The following is a 23347-nucleotide window of genomic DNA, read 5'->3' as shown; positions in this document are numbered from 1 at the left end:
ATACCAAATTTTAAGCCTTTACATTGCTAGATAAAGATCATGAAGAGAAACGAAACATCATTCTGTCAATGCTAGATATATAGCTGAAAATCCATAGGATAAAATACGGATCATTAGCTAATTTAACTCTTGTTCGAAAATTGCAAATTATGAACCGCTCCATAAATTGGTGGACTTGTTATTACTAACTACAATGAACTTTTAATAGAATGGTCAAATGGTTAGATCAATAGATATAATACTGTAGAACTGATAATTTGAGGAGACTCCATGAACCTTACTAACCTTTGTTGAGTTGCATATCCTGAGGTGGTTCTCAGCAACAGCAAAGATGGTTGGTCGAGAGATTAAAATATGTGGTGATGATCAATTTTTCTCAATCTTATAAATAGAAGGGTTCAGCAAGGTAACCTAATGATGTAACTCTGGACAAAATAAGACAAATTAAGCTAGTATATATGGTAAATTCATGGAACTTGTTCAATTGGTTCCTTGCCATTGGCCCTCTTTGTATTGTTGGCTTGCTCTTCCTTTGCCTTCCGGCAGTTGCTCGCTAGCATTTTTGTCCATCCATGATCTCCCCAAGGATGACCCAAGAAGATCCGCTATTAAAAAAATATGTTACCTTCAATCTCCTCCCTGCTATGTGGAGAAGTAAGGCGCCCAATAGATCGGACCCGGTAGTAGTAAAAATCGGTCACCTGGAATCCTTCTGGCGTACTCCTGGTAGGCACCTTCTTGGACCGTCAAGCTGCTGAGACTAAGGCCCCGTTCGGAATTCCTCCGTGGAGCTGACTCCATGGAGTTGTAGAGCTCAATTTTAGCCACTTCTTGAAAATTAGCTAAAGACTGATCCGCTCCGGGAGCGCAGTCCACGAAGCGGAGAGGAGCCGAACGCGGCCTAAATAGGGGAGTAGCTACATCTGTTACTCCTGCAATGGTAGGTAGAGGAGTGAGATTTGGGGAGAAAGTGAAGAGGGAGAGGCCGAGAGGGGGTTCAATAGGTGGAACTGTGGAAGATTAATTGCCACGAAGAAGATGGGGAGTTGACATGGAGAAGAGCGGCCTAATTATATGTTGTATTCTGCAGGGTAATAAAGGTGAGGTAATGATAGCGATGAATGCCTGTGCGTTTGTGACTGTGGTTCCATGCCCATGAGTGGAGAGCGTGTCAATTGTCGCCATGGCATGCGGAAGAGAGAGCAGCGGCGATGAGACTTGCACCAGGGAAGATGAACCGGCCGGCCTACTCGTTAATTAGACGGGAGACGCCAGGACCAAAATAATTGCATTAGCTGCATGGGCTACAACGTCTCACAAAAAAAGCAACATGAGCTACAGCCAACGACCAAGCTATGAGATGTCAAAGAAAAAATACGCGACCAAGCCATGTACGTGCCATGTACGAAACTACGACCTTGTACAAACATTATTGTCGAAAGCTTAGCTCTTCGGCTGTTTGTTTCAGATAGTCATTCATTGGACGGGGTTGCTGATGTGGCACATGTAGCGAGGTGGGATGGTTGCATGTCAAAAATAATAAAATAGAAGGTGGCATGGATGGGCATGTGTGATGAGATGGATAGGTTGCATGTTAAGATAACTGAGATAGTGCGGGTGAACTTCTTAAGTATATAAGATATGTTAGTCCAGAAAAATAATATAAATTCCTATAAAAAGTATATAAAATGATAACATAATAGCATTTAACAATAAAAAATTATAGATACGTTTGAGATGTATCATCTTGGCACAATGGTAACAAAGACACATGAGTTTACCCAGGTTCGGACCCTCTCAAAGAGGTAATACACTATGTCATGCTTTGGTTGTATTGATTTAGAGGGGGTACAGAGTACAGGTGATCTACCATGGGATCATGTGTGTATGAGTTGTTGTCTACGACCCTCACCCCTCGATTTATATAGATACCAGGGGTGCCTAGGGGTTACATAGGTCGGTTGCAGCTAAGGAAATCATGCAGGAGACTACCTCCGAATATTTGGAGTACACATCAAGTCTTCAGAATCTTTCGTCTTGGCTTTCTTGGGCCCGAGGAAGGATGCCCACTCGTTTATCTTCACCCGGGGGGTCTTTGACCCAATCCATATATATGGATGAGAGCCGACATGGCTAGCACCCCTAGTCCAAGACACCATCAGGGAGGAGAGAGAGGGCAACATGAGTGAGGTCCATCTTGTGGGTTGCAGAGAGGAGGAGAGGGCTTGAGCCACACGAAAGATGGAAGAAGGAGATGGGGAGGTGGAAGAAAAAGAGGAAGAGATGTAGAGCATGGATAAGGAAAAAATATTATGGTCAGACGTGAGAAGAGATAAGGTATGAAATAAGGGGAAATGGGTAGTAGGTGCGTGCATCCAATGCAAACGCATGGCATCCACCGGCGACCAGTCGAATTTCTAGCCGGTCACCAGATAGAATCATTTACATTTTAAAACTGGGACCTACCTCAAAAATAATAGAAAGAAGGGAAACGGTTGGTTTCGACTAACCGGCCGAGTGACGTGACGGTCACACACGGGCCACTCGATTTGGCATGATCCGTCGACTCCTATTGCCTTCTCCACTTTTTTGCTTCCTCTCATTCTCCCGTCGTCCATATACATCCTTTCCGCTATTCAACTTCGCCCCCCGCCATTCATTTCCAACTTTCTGCCATTTTTTGGTTGCAAGGCGTTGTGCTCCTACTATGGCTTTATTTTTATTTAGCCGGTTGTAGTTTTTTGATTTCTTGGTTCTAGCTTTTTTTTGCCGGTCGCGGCAATTTCATCCACTAGCATCAACTTTTGATTCGCCTGTTTCAACATTTGTTTTCGCTGGTAGTAGTTTTCATGTTGTTGGTTCCAACTTTTGATTCCGTCGGTCACAACAATCCCTTTTTGATAGTAGCAACCTTTTTAGTCGCCGACTGTAACATTTTATTTTGTCGGTAGTAGCTTTTTGCCTGAGGAAGGGGATGGATGAAGAATTTTTTGCTACAAGCATGTACTGCAAAAGCTACAATCACGTGCGCAAGAGTTGCAAGGCATGTACACCACAATTACAACCGGAGACACCCGCCGCTAGCGAGGCTGCAAGCACGAGCTCGCGGAGTTGTAGCCGACGACGTTGTATGCTGGATCGAAGACGACGTGTGCTTCAATGACGGGAAGATAGCAACCTGTCGTGAGCGGGTTTCCTTGAGAGGGAAATTTGTCTGCGCGAGCTCCGGCGAGCGGCATCAATGGAGGTGCTACATGACGTCCAGGGAGCGGCATCTACCAGTCCGACAAGGAGGGCAACCGTCCTGCCAGCGGCATCTGCTAGTCCGGCGAGGAGGCGTTGCAGACCGTGAAGCGCGGTGGCACTGATTTTTGCCAGCAAATCGGTCATGGGCTACACTACTATGAGGAACAACCCTTGTTTTTTGCGAAACTTTATTTCGGGAGCTCCTAACCGACGCCTTGAGCGCCGGTTTCGCGTTCTGGCGCTCGCAGCGTCGCGCTACTGGGCCGGCCCAGGTGAGCTTCGACCACGATGCGAAAAAAGTGAACATGAAGAAAAGGTGCAAAAATGGGTATCAAACTCAGGACCGCAGGTATTTTTCTCCAGTAACACAACAACCAGTGAACCAACCACGTTCTGTTGTTCTTTAATTAGAAAAATGTTCTACTTAACCACTTTTAGTGAAACATTAACGTAAATCTGAAAATTAGTTGAAAAGTTCATTGATTTGAAAAACAAGTTCATCGATTTTGAAAACTAGTTCACCATTTTTTTAAAGTTCACAAATTTTTTAAAAGTTTCATCATTTTGAAAAAAATCATCGGATTTGAAAAAAAGTTCATCAATTTTGAAAAATTGTTCATGGAATTCAAAAAAAAAGTTCATCAGATTTGAAAAAAAGTTCATCATTTTTGAAATAAGTTCATCGAATTAGAAAAAAATTCATCAAATTCGGAAAAAGTTCATCGAAAATGAAAAAGGTTCATCGGATTTGAAAAAAGTTCATGATTTGAAAAAATAGTTCATCGAATTTGAAAAAGGTTCATCGAAAATGAAAAAAGTTCATCGGATTTGAAAAAAGTTCATCAATTTGAAAAAATAGTTTATCGAATTTGAAAAAAGTTCATCAAAAATGAAAAAAGTTCATGGATTTGAAAAAAGTTCATCGAATTTGAAAAAATAGTTCATCAAATTTGAAAACAGTTCATCGATTTTGAAGTTTGTTGAATTTGAAAAAAAAGTTCACGAATTTGATACAAAGTTTGCATGTTTAAGGAAAGAAAAAAAGGAATTGAGAAAAGAAAAAGGAATGAGAAAAAAACGTCCAGAAACTGATCATCGAACAACCTAGATAAAGAGTAAAAGAGGGTAAAGAAGTTTTATAGCACAACCTTGTCGTTATCTCAATCCGGCGATCCTGTGTTCGATCCCTGCCTCGTGCACAGTAATTTTTTGCTTCGATGATATTATTCAGAAACGGGCCGGCCCAGGGCAGCGAGGGGGTGCGGCGGGGGGTGTGCGTCCGTTTGCGCCGATGCCTGTAACGGGCGCCATTTTTGATGATATTATTGAGAAACGGGCAGGCCCAGGGCGGCGAGGGCGTGCGGCGAGGGGTGTGCGTCCGTTTGCGTCAATGCCTGTAACGGACACCGTTTACGAAGGCAAATCCTATATGACGCGCGTGTGCGTCCAGGAGCTGCGGCTTCGCTTAAGCAACTCCCCACTTGGGCCGGCCCATGCACGGATTCCTGTGCCTTTTTCCTTCATTGTTTGTTTCCTTCTATGCTTCTGCCGTTTTTTTCTTTTTTCTTCAGCAGTTTTTTTGCTTCCAGTTTTTCACTGTTTGTCCGGTTTTCTGTTGTTTTGTTCCATTTTTTTATTTTTCTGTTTTGGTTCTTTTTTTACGTTATTTTTATTTTTTGTTTCTGTTTTCTTCTCTTTATTTGCATATTATATAAAAAAATTACAGGTATTACAAAAATGTTCATTATATTAAGGAAAATGTTCATTGTATATTATGAAAATTGTTCAACTTTGCATATAAAAATGTTCATCGTATATTATGAAATTGTTCAACGTTTTTTACTAAATGTTCAATGCGTATTCGACAATTGTTCAGCACATATATTTATATTTTTCAAAAATGTTCATCGTATATTAAGAAATGTTCATCATGTATTATTTAAAATGTTCAATGGATATCACAAATGTTCAGTGTATGTTTTTCTAAAAAAAATCAAAAGATTACGATACTTATTGTGTCGTGCCTGAAGTTTATCACCAGAAATTGCTATCTTTATTTTTTTAGTAGGACTCGTTCACTAGAGGTAGGTTGAGAGTTTGAATTCTCGTTGGTGCATAATTTTTTGGTTATTTTTTACTTGCCTGGAGCTTGTTTACCTCCTAATGGGCAGCCCATTTGCTCTGCCTTCAGCGAAGGCTCCGCAATTTGCCGCTGGCGGGCGGCCAACAGGAACTCCCGTTTAGGAAATGCCCTTTATTTCTACTGCGATGAATTCTGTGAGGTCTAGGGTTTGTATTAGGCTGCAGCCATGGATCGGAGCTACAAGCTTGAAGGCGAGAGGGGGAAAGGAGGAAAGCAGCTCACGCAGGAGCGCACACCACACATGCAACACCTATCCGTTTAGCCATCGCCACCTCGTTCTTATCACTTATAGGTTTAAATACAAGCTAATGGATCCACTCTGGCCCAGCAAGCCGAGCCAGAGGGCGAGGTTGTCTCTTGGGCCGGCCTAATGCTTGAATCCCATCTTGGCGCTCATCTTTGCTGCTGATAATCCCTCCTCCCTTGGACACGGCTTGACCCCAAGCCGGAGCTCGCGCGAACCTTTGTTGCAGTGCAACTTTGTCTTCCCAAGTGGCCAACTCAACTGCCCGCTGAACTCCATTTGATCAGGACTTGGACGACGGAATCAGAGCCACGCCGTACCACTCGTTGCTGCAAAACTTGCTCAGGTATCTGAAACTGATCATCAGGTGATGGAAGCAGAGGCAGGACTGGACAGTTTAGAGTTAGCACCTTCTTCAGTAGGGATACATGGAAAACAGGGTGGACCTTGATTGTAACTAGTAAATCCAGATGATAAGCAACTTGTCCGATTCATTCCAGAACAGCAAACGGGTCGTAGAACTTAAATGCCATTTTATGATTCGCTCGAGGAGCTACTGACGATTCAAGGTATGGTTGCAGTTTCAGAAATACCTTGTCACCGACTGCAAACTCCCGATCGGAACGATGTTTGTCAGCTTGATGTTTCATTCTTTGTTGAGCTCGAAGTAAATGTTGCTTTATAGAATCTAGAACAACAGTACGATCAGACAGCCACTGTTGTAGATCACTATTCTCAATTGTATCATCAGGTGATAAGCCAAAGTGGCGAGGAACGTGCCCATAGATAACTTCAAACGGTGTTTTCCCTGTCGCAGAATGCCAGTTGGTATTATACCAATATTCACACAGAGGAATCCACTTTGCCCAATGAGTCGGGTGTCCACTGACGAAACAACGCAAGAAGCACTCTACCTGCTGATTCACTCGCTCGGTTTGCCCATCAGATTGAGGATGTCGAGCGGAGCTCATTCGAAGAAGGATCCCAGACTTCTGAAAAAGCTCACTCCAGAATTTGCTTGTGAATATTCTGTCACAGTCAGATACAATGGACAGGGGCATGCCATGCAGTTTGTAGACAAAGTTCAGAAACGCGTCAGCTACAATTGCTGCAGTGAATGGATGGTGTAGGGGAATAAAGTGTCCATACTTGGATAACTTGTCAATGACCACAAACAAGCAGTTGTAACGCCCTGATGTGGGCAAGCCTTCCACAAAATCCATCGTGACCATCTCCCAAGGAAGTGAAGGAACGAGCAGAGGCTGCAGAAGACCAGGGTATGGTACTCTTTTAGGTTTAACTTGCTGACAGGTAAGGCACTGTTGCACATAATTTTTGATGAATCCCCTCATTTTTCTTCCATTTGAAAAGTTGTTTGATACGCTTGTATGTCACTGGAAAACTGGAGTGACCACCCAGTGGGCTGTCATGAAGAGCAGCACAAATTTTGCTATGGAGGGAAGGATTGTTCCCCACCCAGACACTTTTCCCTTGTTTAAGTATTCCAGCTCTAAGAGAGAACTTATCATTGCAGGTTGGGGATACTGTGAGCTACTGTATCAGTTCAGTTGTGAACGGATCATTGCAATAGCTTTGTGCAATTTCTTCTAACCAAGCTGGTTGTGCAACAGATAAGTACTGCAGCTCTGGCAGAACATCAGTAGGCATAGGGGGTCTCCTTGACAGAGAATCTGCAGCACTGTTTTCCACACCCTTCTTGTATTCAATGGAGTATTGTAATCCCAACAACTTGGTCAGGGCTTTTTGCTGCCATCTGGTGTGCAACCTTTGTTCAGTTAAACAAGCCAAGCTTCTTTGATCAATTATGATGACAAACTCAGATACCTGTAGGTATTGTCTCCAATGTTCCACTGCCAACAATATTGCCAGGTATTCCTTTTCATACACAGACAGTATTTGGTTTCTAGGCCCCAATGCTTTACTGACATAAGCAATAGGATGCCCTTTTGCATAAGTACAACACCAACTCCAATATCACAGGCATCAGTTTCCACCACAAACTTCCATGAGAAATCTGGCAAGGCTAATACAGGAGCAGACATCAGAGCTTGCTTTAGTAGCAGGAAAGCTTGATTTTCATTATCTGTCCAATGGAATGGAACCCCTTTTTTCAACAGATTTGACAAGGGTTTGCTCAGTATACCATAATGTGATATAAACTTTCTGTAATATCCCGCAAGACCCAAAAATCCTCTAACTTCCTTAGCAGATTGGGGCACTGGCCAGTCCCTAATGGCAGATTTTTTTGTAGGATCAGTGGCCACTCCCTTCCCACTGATAATGTGCCCAAGATATGCAATCTTGGTCTGAGCAAAAGCACATTTAGACAGTTTAACCTACCAATGGTGTTGGAGTAAGAGCTTCAGTACCTCAGCCAAGTGCTGCAGGTGTAATTCATAGGAAGCACTAAACACAAGTATGTCATCAAAAAAGACCAATACAAACTTCCTGATGCAGGGAGCCAAGGTATCATTCATACCAAAATTGAAGGTGTTAGGTCCACTAGTAAGGCCAAATGACAGCACTAAAAATTCAAAATGACCAATATGAGTTTGGAAAGCAGTTTTATGCTCTTCTCCTGGTGCCAACCTGATCTGGTGATATCCCGATCTTAGGTCTAATTTAGAGAACCAACAAGCATCTGCAAGTTCATCCAGGAGTTCATCAATGATTGGGATGGGATACTTGCCTTTAATTGTGATGGCATTTAATTTCCTATAATCAATAACTGGTCTCCATGTTTTGTCCTTTTTCTGCACCACAATCATGGGGGAAGAGAAAACACTATTGCTTGGTCTAATAATTCCAGCTGCAAGCATCTCTTTGACCTGCTTTTCCATTTCATCTTTCAGAACAGGAGGAATTCTGTAAGGTCTACTATAGACAGGTTGGGCTCTAGGGACTAGGGGAATTGTGTGATCATACTTTCTTCTAGGTGGCAATCTAGTTGGAGCTTCAAATACTGGAGCAAATTATTGCAGTAGTTGTTTAACTTCAGGAAGTATCTCAGTTTCTTCAGTAGATTCAATATTTAACATAGCTGACAGTTCAATCAATGCCATCATTTGAGGGGCAACATCCTGGCCCAGCAGTGTGATAATGCTTCCCTTCAATTGGAATGACATCCAATGATCAGCCTAATCAATTTGCATAGGGATGTGAGCAGCTAACCAGTCCAATCCCAAAATGCCATCATAAGTCCCCAGAGGAAATATTTTAAAGTTGCTAACAAATTCATGTCCATCACAACACCAACTGCCATTCAATAATTGTTGATTGCAAGAAACCAGATCACCATTAGCTACCTTAACCATTCTGACTGGCATCTGGGATATGCCCTGAACTGAAGATGTGACTGCACAATCCAGAAAAGTGTGAGTGCTACCAGAATCAACCAAAAACACCAAAGATTTGCCCTGTAGGTGAACTTTCAGTTTCATAGTGGTAGTTGCTGGAGCTAATAGTTCTCCCATGGCAGCAACAGAAATACTAATGGCATTTGCTTCAGCAGTAACTGAATCTTCTGAATCACTGTGTTCAGAAGGCATACTTTGTACATAATCCAACATCTCTTGTACCACATGTAACTGCACCTCCTATTTACATTTGTGTTCTTTTGCCCATCGCTCCCTACAAATGAAACATAGGCCTTTGGATTTTCTGTAAGCACGCAGAGCAGACCAACGATCTTTAGATGCAGCAGGGCGCTGCAATTCTTTGGGACGTTTGTCCTCCATTGTTTTACTTGTCACTGTCCTGCTGGAGAAGGCTGAGTTGCGTTTACTTTGGACTGCAGTGACTGACCTTGCTGAATTATCTCCTAACTCTTCAGTTAACAGTGCCAGGGCAAAAGCTGAGTCCAGATCTGTAGGTTGTTGTATGCCCACCACGAGCCTGGTCGATGGCGTTAACCCCTCCATAAATCGAGTCACGTAATGCACTTGATTGGGATTAGTTTCATACGCAGTTAACTGGTCATACAATTCAGAAAATGGCTCCACATAACTGGTTTGACGCACATGGAACAATTGCCTCAGGATATTCTGGTGTTTGTTACGTCCAAAATGAGACTGCAACATCTCACAAAATTCAACCCAAGATACATTAGGCGCCCTACGCTGTACTGATTCAAGCCAATGGGCAGCAGTTCCCTCAAAGAGTGCTGAAGCAAAAGGTATCCACTGAATCTGCAGAGTGTTCCAAAACCTAAAATAATCCTCATAGCGAGACTGCCATAACTTTGGGTTTGAACCATCGAATCGGGGCAGTTCAATTCGTGGACCAAAACTCACAACATCTGCTTGATACTGTCGAAATCCTTCGCTGACAGGTACAATTTGGCGAGTTGAAGGGACTGGATCGACGACCATACCTCGGGCGGGTGGAGGTACATATCTGGGGCCTGAATTCCTCTGCTCTGCTTCAGACCGAGTACCTTCAGATCCACTCGATCCTGAGCGCGCGGCGGTCGCCCGAGGGGGCGGTGGTGCGGTAGGAGACGAAGCTGCCCCTCTATCAGCGCCGATCTCGCCTCGCAGTTCGTCCAGGTCGACCCCTATGGACAGCTTGACGTCGTCGATGCGGCCAGAGAGCAGGTCCAACTTGGAGTCGAGCTTGGCGAAGACCGTCGACAGCTCCTCGCTGCGCTTCGCCGTGGTCCTGGACAGGGCGGCGTCGAAATCGGCCCGGAGGAGATCGTAAATCGCCTTCGTCTCGGGAGAAATTTTCTCCATGGCTTCGGCTCGCCGTCGGTCAGCGAGTCAGGTGTGGTGGCGATGACCAGGGAGATCTAGAGCGAAAGGTGGCTAAGGGAAGGACGGCTCTGATACCAGATTGTGAGGTCTAGGGTTTGTATTAGGCCGCAGCCATGGATCAGAGCTACAAGCTTGAAGGCGAGAGGGGAAAAGGAGGAAAGCAGCTCACGCAGGAGCACACACCACACACGCAACACCTATCTGTTTAGCCGTCGCCACCTCGTTCTTATCGCTTACAGGTTTAAATACAAGCTAATGGATCCATTCTGGCCCAGTAAGCCAAGCCGGGGGCGAGGTTGTGTCTTGGGCCGGTCCAATGCTTGAATCCCATCTTAGCGCTCATCTTTGCTGCTGACAAGTTCTAATCTGACGGCTATTACAAGGTGAATCGGAGGGCTACGGGCCGGCCAGCCGATATTTGGGCCGGCCGACCAGCGCCCAGCAAACACAGCAGCCCCTCAAAACACACACACACACTGGGGAGTGGGGACCTACCTCAAAAGTAATATAGAAAGAAACGCACCAGCTCAGTGGATAACTCGCCTCCCAGAAACCCAAACTCTGGCCCCGTGATGCTCGCCCACACGCGCCTCCCGCCTCCGCCTCCGCATCCCGCCCAAATCCTGCCCGCCCGCCTCGCCGGAGGCGGCGGTATGGAGTTCCGCCGCAAGCTCCACTTCCTCTCGGCCGAGCTCCATCTCGACCCGTTCCCGCTCCTCGCCCTTCATCCTGAGCTCCGCTCCGCGCCGCTCGCGCTTCTCCATGCCTCCCTCCGCCTCCTCCTCTCACACGGACTCTCCGCCGGCGACGCCTCCCGCGTCTTCTCGGCATTCCCGTCGCTCCTCACCTCTCCTCCTGAGGAGTCCCTCCGCTTCCTCTCCGCCGCCGCGCCGCTACCCCCTCCTCTCCTCCGCGCCGCGGTGGTCCGTTCCCCTCGCCTCCTCGCCGCGTCCATCCCGGACACCCTCCGCCCCGCGCTTTACTTCCTTCGCCACCGCGTTTCCCTGCGACGGAGACCCCTTCCGCTCGCTGCTGCCCTGCTCCTCGCTTTCTCCGTCGACCGCACACTCCTCCCCAAGCTCCTCTTCCTTGGCAAAGCCACGGGGCTCCCAGACCGCGCCATCTGCACCATTATTCGCCGCGCCCCCGCCATTCTCTCCTATGGTATCGAGACCAACCTCACGCCCAAGCTCAAGTTCCTCGCCGACGGCATGAGCATGGACCCAGCCGCGGAGCTCACCGAGTTCCCACACTACTTCGCGTTCAGCTTGGAGGGGAGGATCATGCCGAGGCACGAAGCATTGAGGCTGAGGGGCGTTGATATGTCACTAAAGGAAATGCTCAAGAGCAGCGATGATGAGTTCAAGGAGCGGATCTTAGATGCAACGCTGTCGGGCAATATGCAGAGGATGTGAACCTGCACTCAGAAGGAGGGTATGTGTGGTTGCTGCACTGCATCTGGTTTCGATAATTGTGGTGCATTGAGTTTGAATCCAATTAAGAATTTTAGCCTCTAATGTGCCAAATGCCTTCAAAGGTAGCTCAACATAAATTGAGCTGGTGTGTTACTTTGGAGGATAGCTCGCAATGGATTTGGTAATCTTTGGAGGAAGGATGGGTCCGAGGCATGAGCTGTTTGAGAGGTGGGCAGTTTTGGTTCTATGGTGGAGGTGTGGAACCTATGTTTAGGTTAGTGGTGATCAACCCGAAGAGTTTAGTGATAGCTGTCTGTCTTTATGTACTACTACTAATCTAAAATGTAAGTCTTCTATTCCCTCCGTCCCGATGTTTAGTGTCAAAAAACATCTTACATTATGGGACAGAGGGAGTAGAATTTTACTAGTCAAACATTTCTAAGTCTGACCATCTATAAAGGTAGAACTACCAGCATCTGTAACATCAGCTGATATTTCTAGATTTGTCTGACATGTACTCCTTCCGTTCGGAATTACTTGTCGCAGAAATGGATGTATCTAGACATATTTTAGTTCTAGATACATCCATTTCCAAGACAAGTAATTCCGAACGGAGGGAGTAGTTTATAATGTAATTTTTTTGTACGTGACATAAACACTTTTTGCAAAAATTATTGGTCCAATCACCATATTGAAGACCCTGTCCTCTCCTAAAAGAGCTAGGTTTTGGATCGAAGGAAGTAGGTGTTTTCATGGGATGATGTAAACTGAACTGTTGTTTGGTTCACTTTTGGCATTGCATAATTGGAAAACCTAAATGTGGAATGCTAGATTATGTTTGTTAGTTAACCTACTCTTTTATGGCCCATCCATGTTTGTTGTTAGAAATAATAATCCATGCTTAGTTTGTTGTTAAAAATAATAATCCATGCTTGGTTTGTTGTTAGAACAAATCATCCATGCTTAGTTGTGACTAAGGTTATTTGTTGTTAGGCTTAATGTCTCTTATGCTTATATATCTGACTTCGCTTTGCATAGGAGATGGGACTACTCTTTTGAAAATTCCTGGGAGGCGAGACAAGGTAACGCATTAACACACATAAATCAATATTTAGCATACATGTCAGTAATGCGGATAAAGCAACATTTTGCACTTGGGGAGACAAATTTTGGCATGCAAGAATCTCAATCACTATTAACTTCTATGCCTCTAGACAATTCTATCCGAAAATATTATCGAGTCAATCGAAATAAGCTGTTCTTGAGTTGAGTGCTTCACATGCTAGTTCTCTTCAGAAGTTTTTACACCCAAGTTTTCTTTCAAAACATTGCTTTCTCTCCCTTCTTTTTCTTAAAAAAAAATAAAATCAATGTGAAGCTATGCATCAAAGTTACACTAACCAGACTTGCAACGTAAAATAGAACTATATGTTATTCTACTAGCATAAGGAGCGGACTTAGGTGCAACAATCCAAATAAAAATATTATGTTATTTATATTTGTGAGAAAAGTGAAAATGGATATGTTATACTACTTACGCTGATTCTGCTCTTTCTCTCAAGTCACGCTTCCATCCGTTCTTCCCATTTTCAATCACTAGCCACAACCAATACTGAAAACTTACAAAAGCAAACTAAAAGTCTACTTTCACTTTTATTATGCGAACTGAAAATAAACATGCAAACGAAAAGAAAATGAATCAAAAGAAGAAAAACAAAATATGAATGCAAGGATAATTGAGACTACTCACAGTGGGGAGTAACATAGAGTAGTAACTTGCCGATATTACTAGTTTATGTTACTACCTCCATAGTGGGTAGTAACATATGCAGTGGCGGAGCCAGGATTTTTTACATGGGTATGCGAAGCTATATTTTTTTTGTATCATATAATAATATGGCATGAAAGTTCACGATGTCCATGATGAACTATAAATTGTCTTTCCAGAAACAATCTCGAACAGTCTAGTGGCATTTTGAAAATAATGAGAAAAATATAGTTTAACACTATAGTCTACAATTCCAATATCACTGCCAACTGCCAAGTCAATTTAGCTCCTCTCTCAAGTGTTAACTGAACAAATGCAAATTGGTGCTTAAATCCGATTGAATGCAACAGACTACAATGAATTAGCTAATAAAATTATTCTGAAAGAAAATCAATCAATATATTAAAGATCATTCTATGTTCTCAAAAATAAGAAATCCAGATGAAAAGCTCACATAATTACGGTATGTTGCGTTGTTGATGTGGAGTGTGCTGCATGCGCCATGCTTGTTGAGGACAAGGCGAGATATTGGGATATAGCAGGAGTTCAAGAGGCAGGGCTGGTATATTGATCCGATAGCAGCCCAAGCTAATACTTAGGCCCAGACGGGTAAGAATGAAGCGGGAGGGTACGGGATGGCTATGCATTTCGTTTTTTCCTGAGTTCTACACGTGAAAAGACTGCTATCATGCATATATATGTATGTATGGACATATATACTGATTCCCTTTTGCCAAAATTGTTGGGTATGCATTGCATACCCTTGAATAAGTCTAGCTCCGCCTTTGAACATATGAGTGGTATCATAAAAGAATTTATTTATTAGACTATAGACTCATTATGTTTTCAAATGTGTGATGTTACAATAACTAGCTAAGTTACCACAAACCTCTTTTTCTTTATTAATTAGTTGCCACATAAGCATTTTTGTATTGAAATGTGTGATGTTACTAGTTAAGTTACTGCCATTGTGACTAGTCTGAGGGAAATGAATCTCTCCAAGCTTAGGCTTTCGCCTAGCTGAGCCTACTCCTCGTCGTTGCCATCGTCGTATGGTTGTGGGCCATGGGGCCGTTGGTACACGTGTGGTGGACAGTCTGTAGGGGATGCCCGTTCATTGGCTGGTAGAACCGTAGAAGGGTGTTTTCACAACCTGAGGTCTTATTGTTTTCTATTATTTTTTATTGGGGTACGGGCAGACCAGAAGTTATTCCGCCTCCGGCTTTTCATTTGGTTACTCCCCCTGGAGGGACCATTGGTATGTGTTCTTAGAGCCGCGTTCCCAACAGGCCCTTCTTAGGTATTTTTTCGGTGCCGGCGGGCGAAAATCAGACCAGTCGTGTCCCTAGGAGCTTGTTTTTCGTCAATTTGGGCCGAAACTGGCGCCGGCGGACCCAGGCCGAACCCGGCGCACTGGGGGACGCCTCGGGACGCCGAGGAACGCGTTTTTGGCGTGAATGGTGATGGGCCCGCTGCGTCAGCGAGACGCCGCTTCGTCCTCATCGCCTCGGTTCCTGCGAGAATGAATGCCAAGGCTGTCGCGCTGTCGCGTCGGTCAGCCTTCATTGATGCCTCACGGGCGGTGTAGTGAAGGTGGCACCGACGCGCGTCCCGCCAGCTGCTGCCACGCGTCGCTCGGCATGCAGGCTCTCGCCGCCCGGCTGTGGCTATAAAAGCCGATCCCCGCCGGTGAACGCCACAGCTGCACACTTCGCCTCACATCGCTACGCAAAGCCGACCCCCCTATCCCGTCGAAGAGCAAATGGCTGAGAGGTTCTCAGGCAACGGCGCGGCGGCGAACGGCTTCGGCCGCCGCCATCTCCAAGAGCCGAAGGTGCGCCTCCTCTACGAGGCCGAGTATCCGGCGCCCCCGGACATGTGTGTGCCGGGGTCGTGGAAGCTGAGCGCCGCCGACGTCCCGGTGCCGCCGGTGCCCGAAGGGGCGGCACGACGAGCTGAGATCACCCGCATCCGCTCGTCGCTGATGGAGGAGCAGCGGAACGAGCCGAGGTACGCCGACGACAGCCACACGCTGTGGACGATGTACTTTGAACGCCGGCGTGAAGATCAGATCGCCTCCACCAACGACATCATCCCCCGCGGACACCTCAACGCCGACGGGCGGCGCGAATGGTGGGGCGTGCACGGCCGCACCCTCGAGGCCGTCCTCGACCACATCGAGACCGGCAACACGCCGCGCCTCGAGTACCCGCCGCGGCCATCCTTCTCTCGCCGTCGTGGCAGCTCCTGGACGCCGCGGCGCATGGAGCCGGGGACGTCCTCGTCGTCGGGCTCCGGCTCGCTCTCCTCCGGCTCGTCGGCGCTCCGGCCCGTCAACCCAGAGCCGGAGGAGACGCCGCTCCGGCGCCGCACCCGTAGCGGCGCGCTCGTCATCAACGAGGGTGCCCGCCCCTTCCCGCGCTCCCTTCGCCTGGTCCGGCCGAAGCCCCAGCCGGGGCTGCTCCCCGTGAATCCGGAGCACGCGGACATGGCCGCCTTCGACGACGCGGCCGTCGTCAAGTGGGCAAGGGAGGACTACGTCCGCGATCAGGTGCTCCGCCAGCGCCGGGAATACGTGGAGCTCTAGGCCCGTCGCCGCGGACGCGAGGAGGGTGGCGCCATCGTCCTCGACAGCGACGAGGAGGACGAGGCCGGGCCGTCCAACCCCCCACCGCGCGACGACGACGACTACACCCGTTTCTACAGGCTTCTTGGCATGTAGATGGCGGCGGTGGCCGCGGCGAGTAGGGCTAGGCGTAGTTTGGCGTAGTAGTAGGCGTAGTTTGCATGTTTATCTGTTTTTTTACAAATTTCAATGAAGTTTCGTCGAGTTTGTGCAGATCGCCGAATGTGTACAATTTTGTAAATGAAACATCGCCGATTTCACGGATTTTGGTGGTGACTGGAAATGCAATCGCCCCCACGCGTTGGTCCGGGGCGTCGACTGGGAATGCAATCGCCCCATGCGTTAAGCATGCGCCAGTTCGCCCCCAGATGGTTCTTTTTTAATATCCTGAGGGGCCGAATGGCTGTAGATGCTCTTAAGTTTGATGCAGCCTGATGCTCAGGGGTCGGTAAGGATGAAGCAGCCCCTGGGTCCGAACAGAGAGAGGGAACTTATGATGCAGCCTCTGTGCGGACTGCTGGGAGGTCCACTATGCGGGGTGTCTCCCCCCAGTCCGACGAGCAAAGGGATACGTTTGTTCCGACCTCTTTGTTATCACAGGGTGTTCAAGTTTTTAACGCATGAAATAGCAAACCATTATGGGAACATGGAAAGTTTCCTTTATTCACCAAGTTATTCTAGATCGAGCTAAAACATTGACGCTAAAAATAGCAAATCATTATGGGAACATGGAAAGTTTCCTTTGTTCACCAAGTTATTCTAGATCGAGCTGAAATATTGACGCTAAAACTTGGAAACAGTTTATGCTAAAAATGAAAATTTATGTATAAAAAAGACACAGCTAGACGACGTTCCACACACGCTTTGTGATTCACCCTGTCTTTCTATTGTGGAGGTAGTAAGCTCCGTCTATAGGGTAATGTAGCTGGAAAAAAAATCCCATCCTACGTACGAACCCAGGACCACTACGAAGATTTACAAGGTTTGATTTGATCGTTACCAACTTGTAGCGCAGTGGAAGTAGAGTTGGTGAAAATCATCGGTACAAATCCCTACAACTAAGAATTTACAACCTCCTAACCGCGAGGATTTTCTCCCTCGAACGGTCCCACGAACAGGGCTCTAGACTGCTCCTTGGACAGTCCTCCGAAAAGGCCTCGAACAGTCCCTTGAACAGAAGGTCGAACACACGATCTTTCTATTGGGTTGCACACATCCGGTGTCACCTATCCCGTAGGGCATCACCGTCCAGAACTAATTCCTATAGGAGACTAGACAGTCTTGCGGCAGTACAGAACTATTTCATGAAGGGAGAAAAAGGAAGGCAAATCATTGCATGCGTTTGTGGTGAGAAACTTGGATGAAATGGAGAGCCCTCTCCATCTCTATCTATACTGTGAACAAGGGGTGAAGGGAGGCCAAAAAGCAACCCACCAAAAGTCGGATAAAACTCCCAAACATGCTCCACCAAATGTGGGATAAAGCCCCAAGGGGTGGCTTTCCCACCCAACCAAAAGCCACCAAAAAGGGGGGTTTCCCATAAAGTACTCCCACGATTCGTGGGGTGTTCATCCACGCCGGGACAAGATGCTTTTTTGCGTGCGTTCCCTCCAGAAACTTTCGGGCAGTGCCTAAGCATTTCCGGCACCCTCCAGCCAAACATTGACCAAAACATTTCAGGTATGATGGTTTTCATGAAACAATTTTTGGTTTCTCCCAAACACTTTTGATTTTATCTCTGAAACATTTTTAGTGTCTTCGAAACTTCTTCGGTGACTTTCTCTTGAACTCTGTGTCTAATATTTGGCATATAGATGACCCTTAAGTGTGTGACCCTGTAGTTTCAGTGAAGCATGGACATGATCTGAACCCCTTCCGTTCAATGATCAATAGCGGAACCGTAAACATCCATATTGACTCATGTACCCACAAGAATAAATATTCGAGTGAATATGTAGTTACTGAATGATATTCTTGTTGCTTCCCGATATGTTACAAAAATTTGAGGTGAGATTTATTGGCATCCCGGTGAATCAACAACATGTTCACTATGCCAGTTTCCTCGTTACCAATTTTGATCTTTTTCTCCCATGTTCTGGCATCCCTGTGATCAAATCACACCGTGTCTAGCCAGACGATGATGGATACATTAGCACTAAGAGGTCCCAAAGAATATCTCTATCATTGGAGAAGCAAATCCCAGTTTTGAGCTATCTAGTCCCTTGTCATACTTTTCCATGAAACTGTAAGCCGCCGTAATAGCCACCCTGTTACGATGACGTTTAACGAACCCTAAACTTCATGAAGCAAGCATGAAAAAACTTGATACTCTCATGATCTAAGAAATTATGCAAACGTTAACTTTCCATGTGTTATTTACCATCAACTTGTGATAAATGTATCTCATAGCATAACAATCAATTGGGTCGAGTCAACACAAGTGTTCTTCTAAGATTGTATCCACAAAGTTACCGGTATAGACATGCCTATAATCAGGAAAACATAATCATGATGCAACACTTGAGCTAGTCTTAGATGAATGACTGAGAATACATTTTACCATTTATTTATTATTCCACATGTGCATATGAATTTTTCTCTTAGACTTCATGGATATACGAACTCAAGGACCATTGAAGTTATAGCATGGAATATAAACATAATCACGAACATGAAAATAAATGATAACATTCATTATTGCCTCTAGGGCATATTTCTTACAGACTCCCACTTGCACTAGAGTCAATAATTGTAACGCCCCGAGACCGTTGCGCCAGGTGTCTGCTAGTTATTCGCTGTTGTTGCCTTGTCATTTGCTTGTGTGTTGCATCTTGCCATGTCATCATGTGTATTGCATCATCATGTTTTTCGAAACTTGCATCCGTCCGGTTCCCCAGTTTCGTCCCTTGTCCGTTCTGAGCCCAGACACTTGCATGCGCCCGCCGACGTCCGAAATATTATTTTATAACTGGCCAGAAAATATTCTCGGAATGGGATGAAAGTTGGCATGCAGTGTTGTTAGATTGTCAGTAGACCGCTTGCCAGATTTCATTGCATTCGGAGACCGTTTGATGCCCCAACGGATAACTATAGCGGCATTATAGTCGGTCAAACATCGGACGTTTCCGGTCTCCGGAAACGGTTGCCGGGTTGCTTTCCTCCTCTTTCTTCTCAGTCCAACCACACACTTGACCTTGTCCGTCAAACCCTCTTTGCACAGTGCATCGACCCCCTCGCGCGTCTGAAAGCTGTCTCGAACCCGCCCCGGACTGTCGCTACCGTTGTGTCTGGATCATCCCCAAACATCTATAAAACATCTCTTTTTTTCTTAATTGGACTTCCAAACCTATTTATTCTCGACCGTCCAATTTCGATCGGAGGGTCCAAACCTACTTCTTTTTGTCCCTATAAATAGTCCACCTCTTTCCAAATCAGACCAAAACCTAATTTCTAGGGATCCACCCCTGTCCAATCCGCGCCGCCACTCCACCGGGTCTCTCCTTCCACCTCGTGATCTTACCAGATCCATCTCGTAGTCACCCACAGGCCAGTCGTCTCCCCTCGATCCCCATCCCACCAATCTCCTCCTGATCCAAAACCCACCAACTTGCGCCTTCTTCCTTCCTCGTTTTCCCCAGCCGACCAATCCCCACCGAGCACCTCTACTCCCGCACCAGCGCCCAAGCTCCCCGATGCTCCTCACGCCAACCACCACCGGAGCGCAGCCGCGAAGCCCCGTGCCGCCAAGATCCTCCCATGGCCGCCCCACCGCCATGTCCGACCATCGCCAGGCGCCAGCCGTTGCTGGCGTGCAGCAGCAGCCATCAGGACCCCTCGTTGTCTCCCTCTCCCTTCCTTCCTCCCGTTTTGCCTTTCTCCTCCTCTCACATCTCGATCTCTCTCTCTCTCGTTCTTTTTCTTCTCTGCCATGGAACAAACGGAGTTCGCCCGAAGCGCTGTCGCCACCAAGTCCACCTCGTTTGCCTTCCCTGCATCACGCCCCGTCGCCAGGACCTCGCGCCAATTCCGCCTTCGTCCTCTGCTTCCTCCGCCCCGGGATCCGGTTGCCCTCGCCTTCGCCGCTGCCGCGCCAAGTTCCCGTGCCTCGCCGGCCTACCGTGCGACCTCCTCGCGTCCTCTGCGCCTCCCCGTCGTCGTCTCCCGCAAACTGCCGCAGGCCGCCCGTCCAAGCCGCAGGAGCAGCGTCGCCGTTGCCTTGCTCCTGCAGGAGGCAAGCTCCTCCGCCTGACCTCGGAACGGCCAGGTCCGGCCAGCCTCCGTCAGCCCCGCCACGCCTCCATGGACCTCCCCAGCTTGCCACCACTCCGCTCCCTGCCGCCTGAGCCAAGCTGGAGCGTCATCGCCGTGCCCCTGTTCCTCTACTCCTCGAGCGAGCGCTGCCGCCTCGCGTTGACCAAACCGCACCAAGCCGTGCACACATCAGTTGCGTGGGCTTCAAAACTCCAGCCAGCTCCTGCACCGAACGGGCGAAGGCCCATGGTGAGGCCAGCTCCAGCGCCCCTCCTTTTTTCCACCTGTTGGGCCAGTTCAAGTTTCGGCCTGTTTAGTTTTGTTCACGTCTGCGAATTTCCTAATTATTCCAGAGGACGCCGTTTTACAAAAAAGTCCCTAGAGTTCATGCATATAATAACTCACTAACCGTTCTTCGGATTAAAATGTTGTAAACATGAAAAATGCTTATAAATTCATCTAGTTTCATAACATGTCACTTTCATCCATGTTTAAAATGTTTAAAATGCTGTTTGTTTAAATTTGCTTAAATAACTTGCTAAAATGATTTAATTCATAACTAAATAACCGTAGCTCCATTTTAAATAAACTTTATTTGTAAATGGGGTAGAAAAATGCCTAGTTTAACATGGTGCACTCATCCTGCATGTTTAACAACTCTAAAATATGGTTTAGGCAGAACAGTACCAAATCCATAAATTGCACATGAGGATTTTTCCGGACTTGTTGCTTGTTGTTCCGGCCTCATTTAAATTGCTTAGATAGTATAGTTTTATTATGTTTCACCCCTTGCCATGCTAACCAACATTTAATTTTGTTGAGTACTTAAACGAGGGAGAACTAAATAATTGTTGTGGTGTTTCGTCAATATGCAACTCATTGCATATTGAGCTCCACTTAATTTGTAGTATTGTTTGTGCACTTTGCCATGCCATGCTTCATTCAATTGGACATGCATCATACTTGGTTGTGCATCATGCCATGCTTATGTGATGGTTGTTTACTATATTGTTTGCTTCTTTCCGATGTTGCTTCTTTGGATTAGTTCCGATAACGTCGTGTTTGTGAGGAATCATTCGACTTCGTCCGTTTGTCTTCTTCATGGACTCGTTCTTCTTCCTTGCGGGATCTCAGGCAAGATGACCATACCCTCGAAATCACTTCTATTTTTGCTTGCTAGTTGTTCGTTCTATCACTATGTCGCGCTACCTACCACTTGTTATATCATGCCTCCCATATTGCCATGTCAAGCCTCTAACCCACCTTCCTAGCAAATCATTGTTTGGTTATGTTACCGCTTTTGCTCAGCCCCTCTTATAGCGTTGTTAGTTGCAGGTGAAGCTGAAGTTTGTTCCATGTTGGGACATAAATATGTTGTAATATCTCTTATTTAATTAATGCATCTATATACTTGGTAAAGGGTGGAAGGCTCGGCCTTATGCCTGGTGTTTTGTTCCACTCTTGCCGCCCTAGTTTCCGTCATACCGGTGTTATGTTCCTTGATTTTGCATTTCTTACGCGGTTGGGTGTTATGGTAACCCCTTGACAGTTCGCTTTGAATAAAACTCCTGCAACAAGGCCCAACCTTGGTTTTACATTTTCCTAACCACCTATTACCCTTCCCTTGGGTTGGCCAACCCGAGGGTCATCTTTATTTTAACACCCCCGGGCCAGTGCTTCTCTAAGTGTTGGTCCAAACCGAGCCGCCTGCGGGGCCATCTCGGGGAAACTCGAGGTCTGGTTTTACTCGTAGCTTGTCTCATCTGGTGTTGCCCTGAGAACGAGATATGTGCGACTTCTATCGGGATTGTCAGCATATCGGGTGGCTTTGCTGGTCTTGTTTTACCATTGTCGAAATGTCTTGTAATCGGGATTTCGAGACTGATCGGGTCTTCTCGAAAGAAGGAATATCCTTCGTTGATCGTGAGAGCTTGTGATGGGCTAAGTTGGGACACCCTTGCAGGGTATAAACTTTCGAGAGCCGTGCCCACGGTTATGTGGTAGATGGGAATTTGTTAATATCCGGTTGTAGAGAACTTGACACTTGACTTAATTAAAATGCATCAACCGCGTGTGTAGTCGCGATGGTCTTTTCTCGGTGGAGTCCGGGAAGTGAACACGGTCTTGTGTTATGATTGAACGTAAGTAGTTTCAGGATCACTTCTGGCTTCTCGACCGTCGCGTTGCTTCTCTTCTCGCTCTTATTTTCGTATGTTAGCCACCATATATGCTTAGTGCTTGCTGTAGCTCCACCTCATTACTCTATCCTACCCATAAGCTTAAATAGTCTTGATCTCGCGGGTGTGAGATTGTTGAGTCCTCGTGGCTCACAGATACTTCCAAACAGTTGCAGGTGCCGATGATACCAGTACAGGTGACGCAACCGAGCTCAAGTGGGAGCTCGATGAAGATCTTTTCGTTGCTATGTTTCTTTTCTGAATGATCAGTAGTGGAGCCCCGTTGGGATGATCGTGGATCTAGCATTTGTGGTTGTCTTTCTTTATTTTGGTTCTGTAGTCGGACCTTCGATTGTAATTTGGATGATGTATGGATTATTTATGTACGGTGTGGTGATTGTAAGCCGACTCTTTATCCCTTTCTTATTCAATATATGAGATTGTGCGAAGATTACCCCTCTTGCGACAAAACTACCATGCAGCAATGCCTCTAAGTCGTGCCCCGACACGTGGGAGATATAGCCGCATTGTGGGTGTTACAAGTTGGTAATCAGAGCCATCCCCGACTTAGGAGCCCCTTACTTCGAATCGTTGACGTTGTTGAGTCTAGAACAAAATGTTTTGAGTCTTAGGATTATATATATTGGAGAGTAGGATTCTTTTTACTCCTTAGTCCCTTCATCGCTCTGGTGAGGTCTCCTG

General features: G+C 46.3%; 1 protein-coding gene across 4 annotated transcripts; it reads left to right on the top strand.

The window, feature by feature from the left end:
* Window positions 1-10929: 10929 nt before the first annotated feature.
* LOC123127510 (transcription termination factor MTEF1, chloroplastic) lies at window positions 10930-23099 on the top strand. 4 transcript variants are annotated; one of them, XR_006462559.1, is made up of 3 exons: window positions 10930-11842; window positions 12862-12905; window positions 22822-23099. XR_006462559.1 is itself a non-coding variant. In XM_044547239.1 (2 exons), exon 1 carries the CDS (start codon window positions 10981-10983, stop codon window positions 11821-11823), a length of 843 nt encoding a protein of 280 aa, XP_044403174.1. In that variant the 5' UTR covers window positions 10930-10980; the 3' UTR covers window positions 11824-11842; window positions 11946-12334. The 4 variants fall into 4 exon arrangements, 1 of the variants encoding a protein (XP_044403174.1); XR_006462558.1 differs by having other exon boundaries at window positions 22816-23099; XR_006462560.1 differs by lacking the exon at window positions 22822-23099 and adding an exon at window positions 14079-14612.
* Window positions 23100-23347: the final 248 nt, after the last annotated feature.

The sequence above is a fragment of the Triticum aestivum genome, chromosome 6A (genome assembly GCF_018294505.1).
Source record: "Triticum aestivum cultivar Chinese Spring chromosome 6A, IWGSC CS RefSeq v2.1, whole genome shotgun sequence".
In the NCBI taxonomy this organism is placed as follows: Eukaryota; Viridiplantae; Streptophyta; class Magnoliopsida; order Poales; family Poaceae; genus Triticum; species Triticum aestivum.
This window is presented reverse-complemented; position numbering and strand designations above follow the sequence as displayed.

Bases quoted from the DNA above. Each gene is read 5' to 3' on its own strand.
- LOC123127510 (XM_044547239.1), top strand. From the start codon at position 10,981: ATGCTCGCCCACACGCGCCTCCCGCCTCCGCCTCCGCATCCCGCCCAA.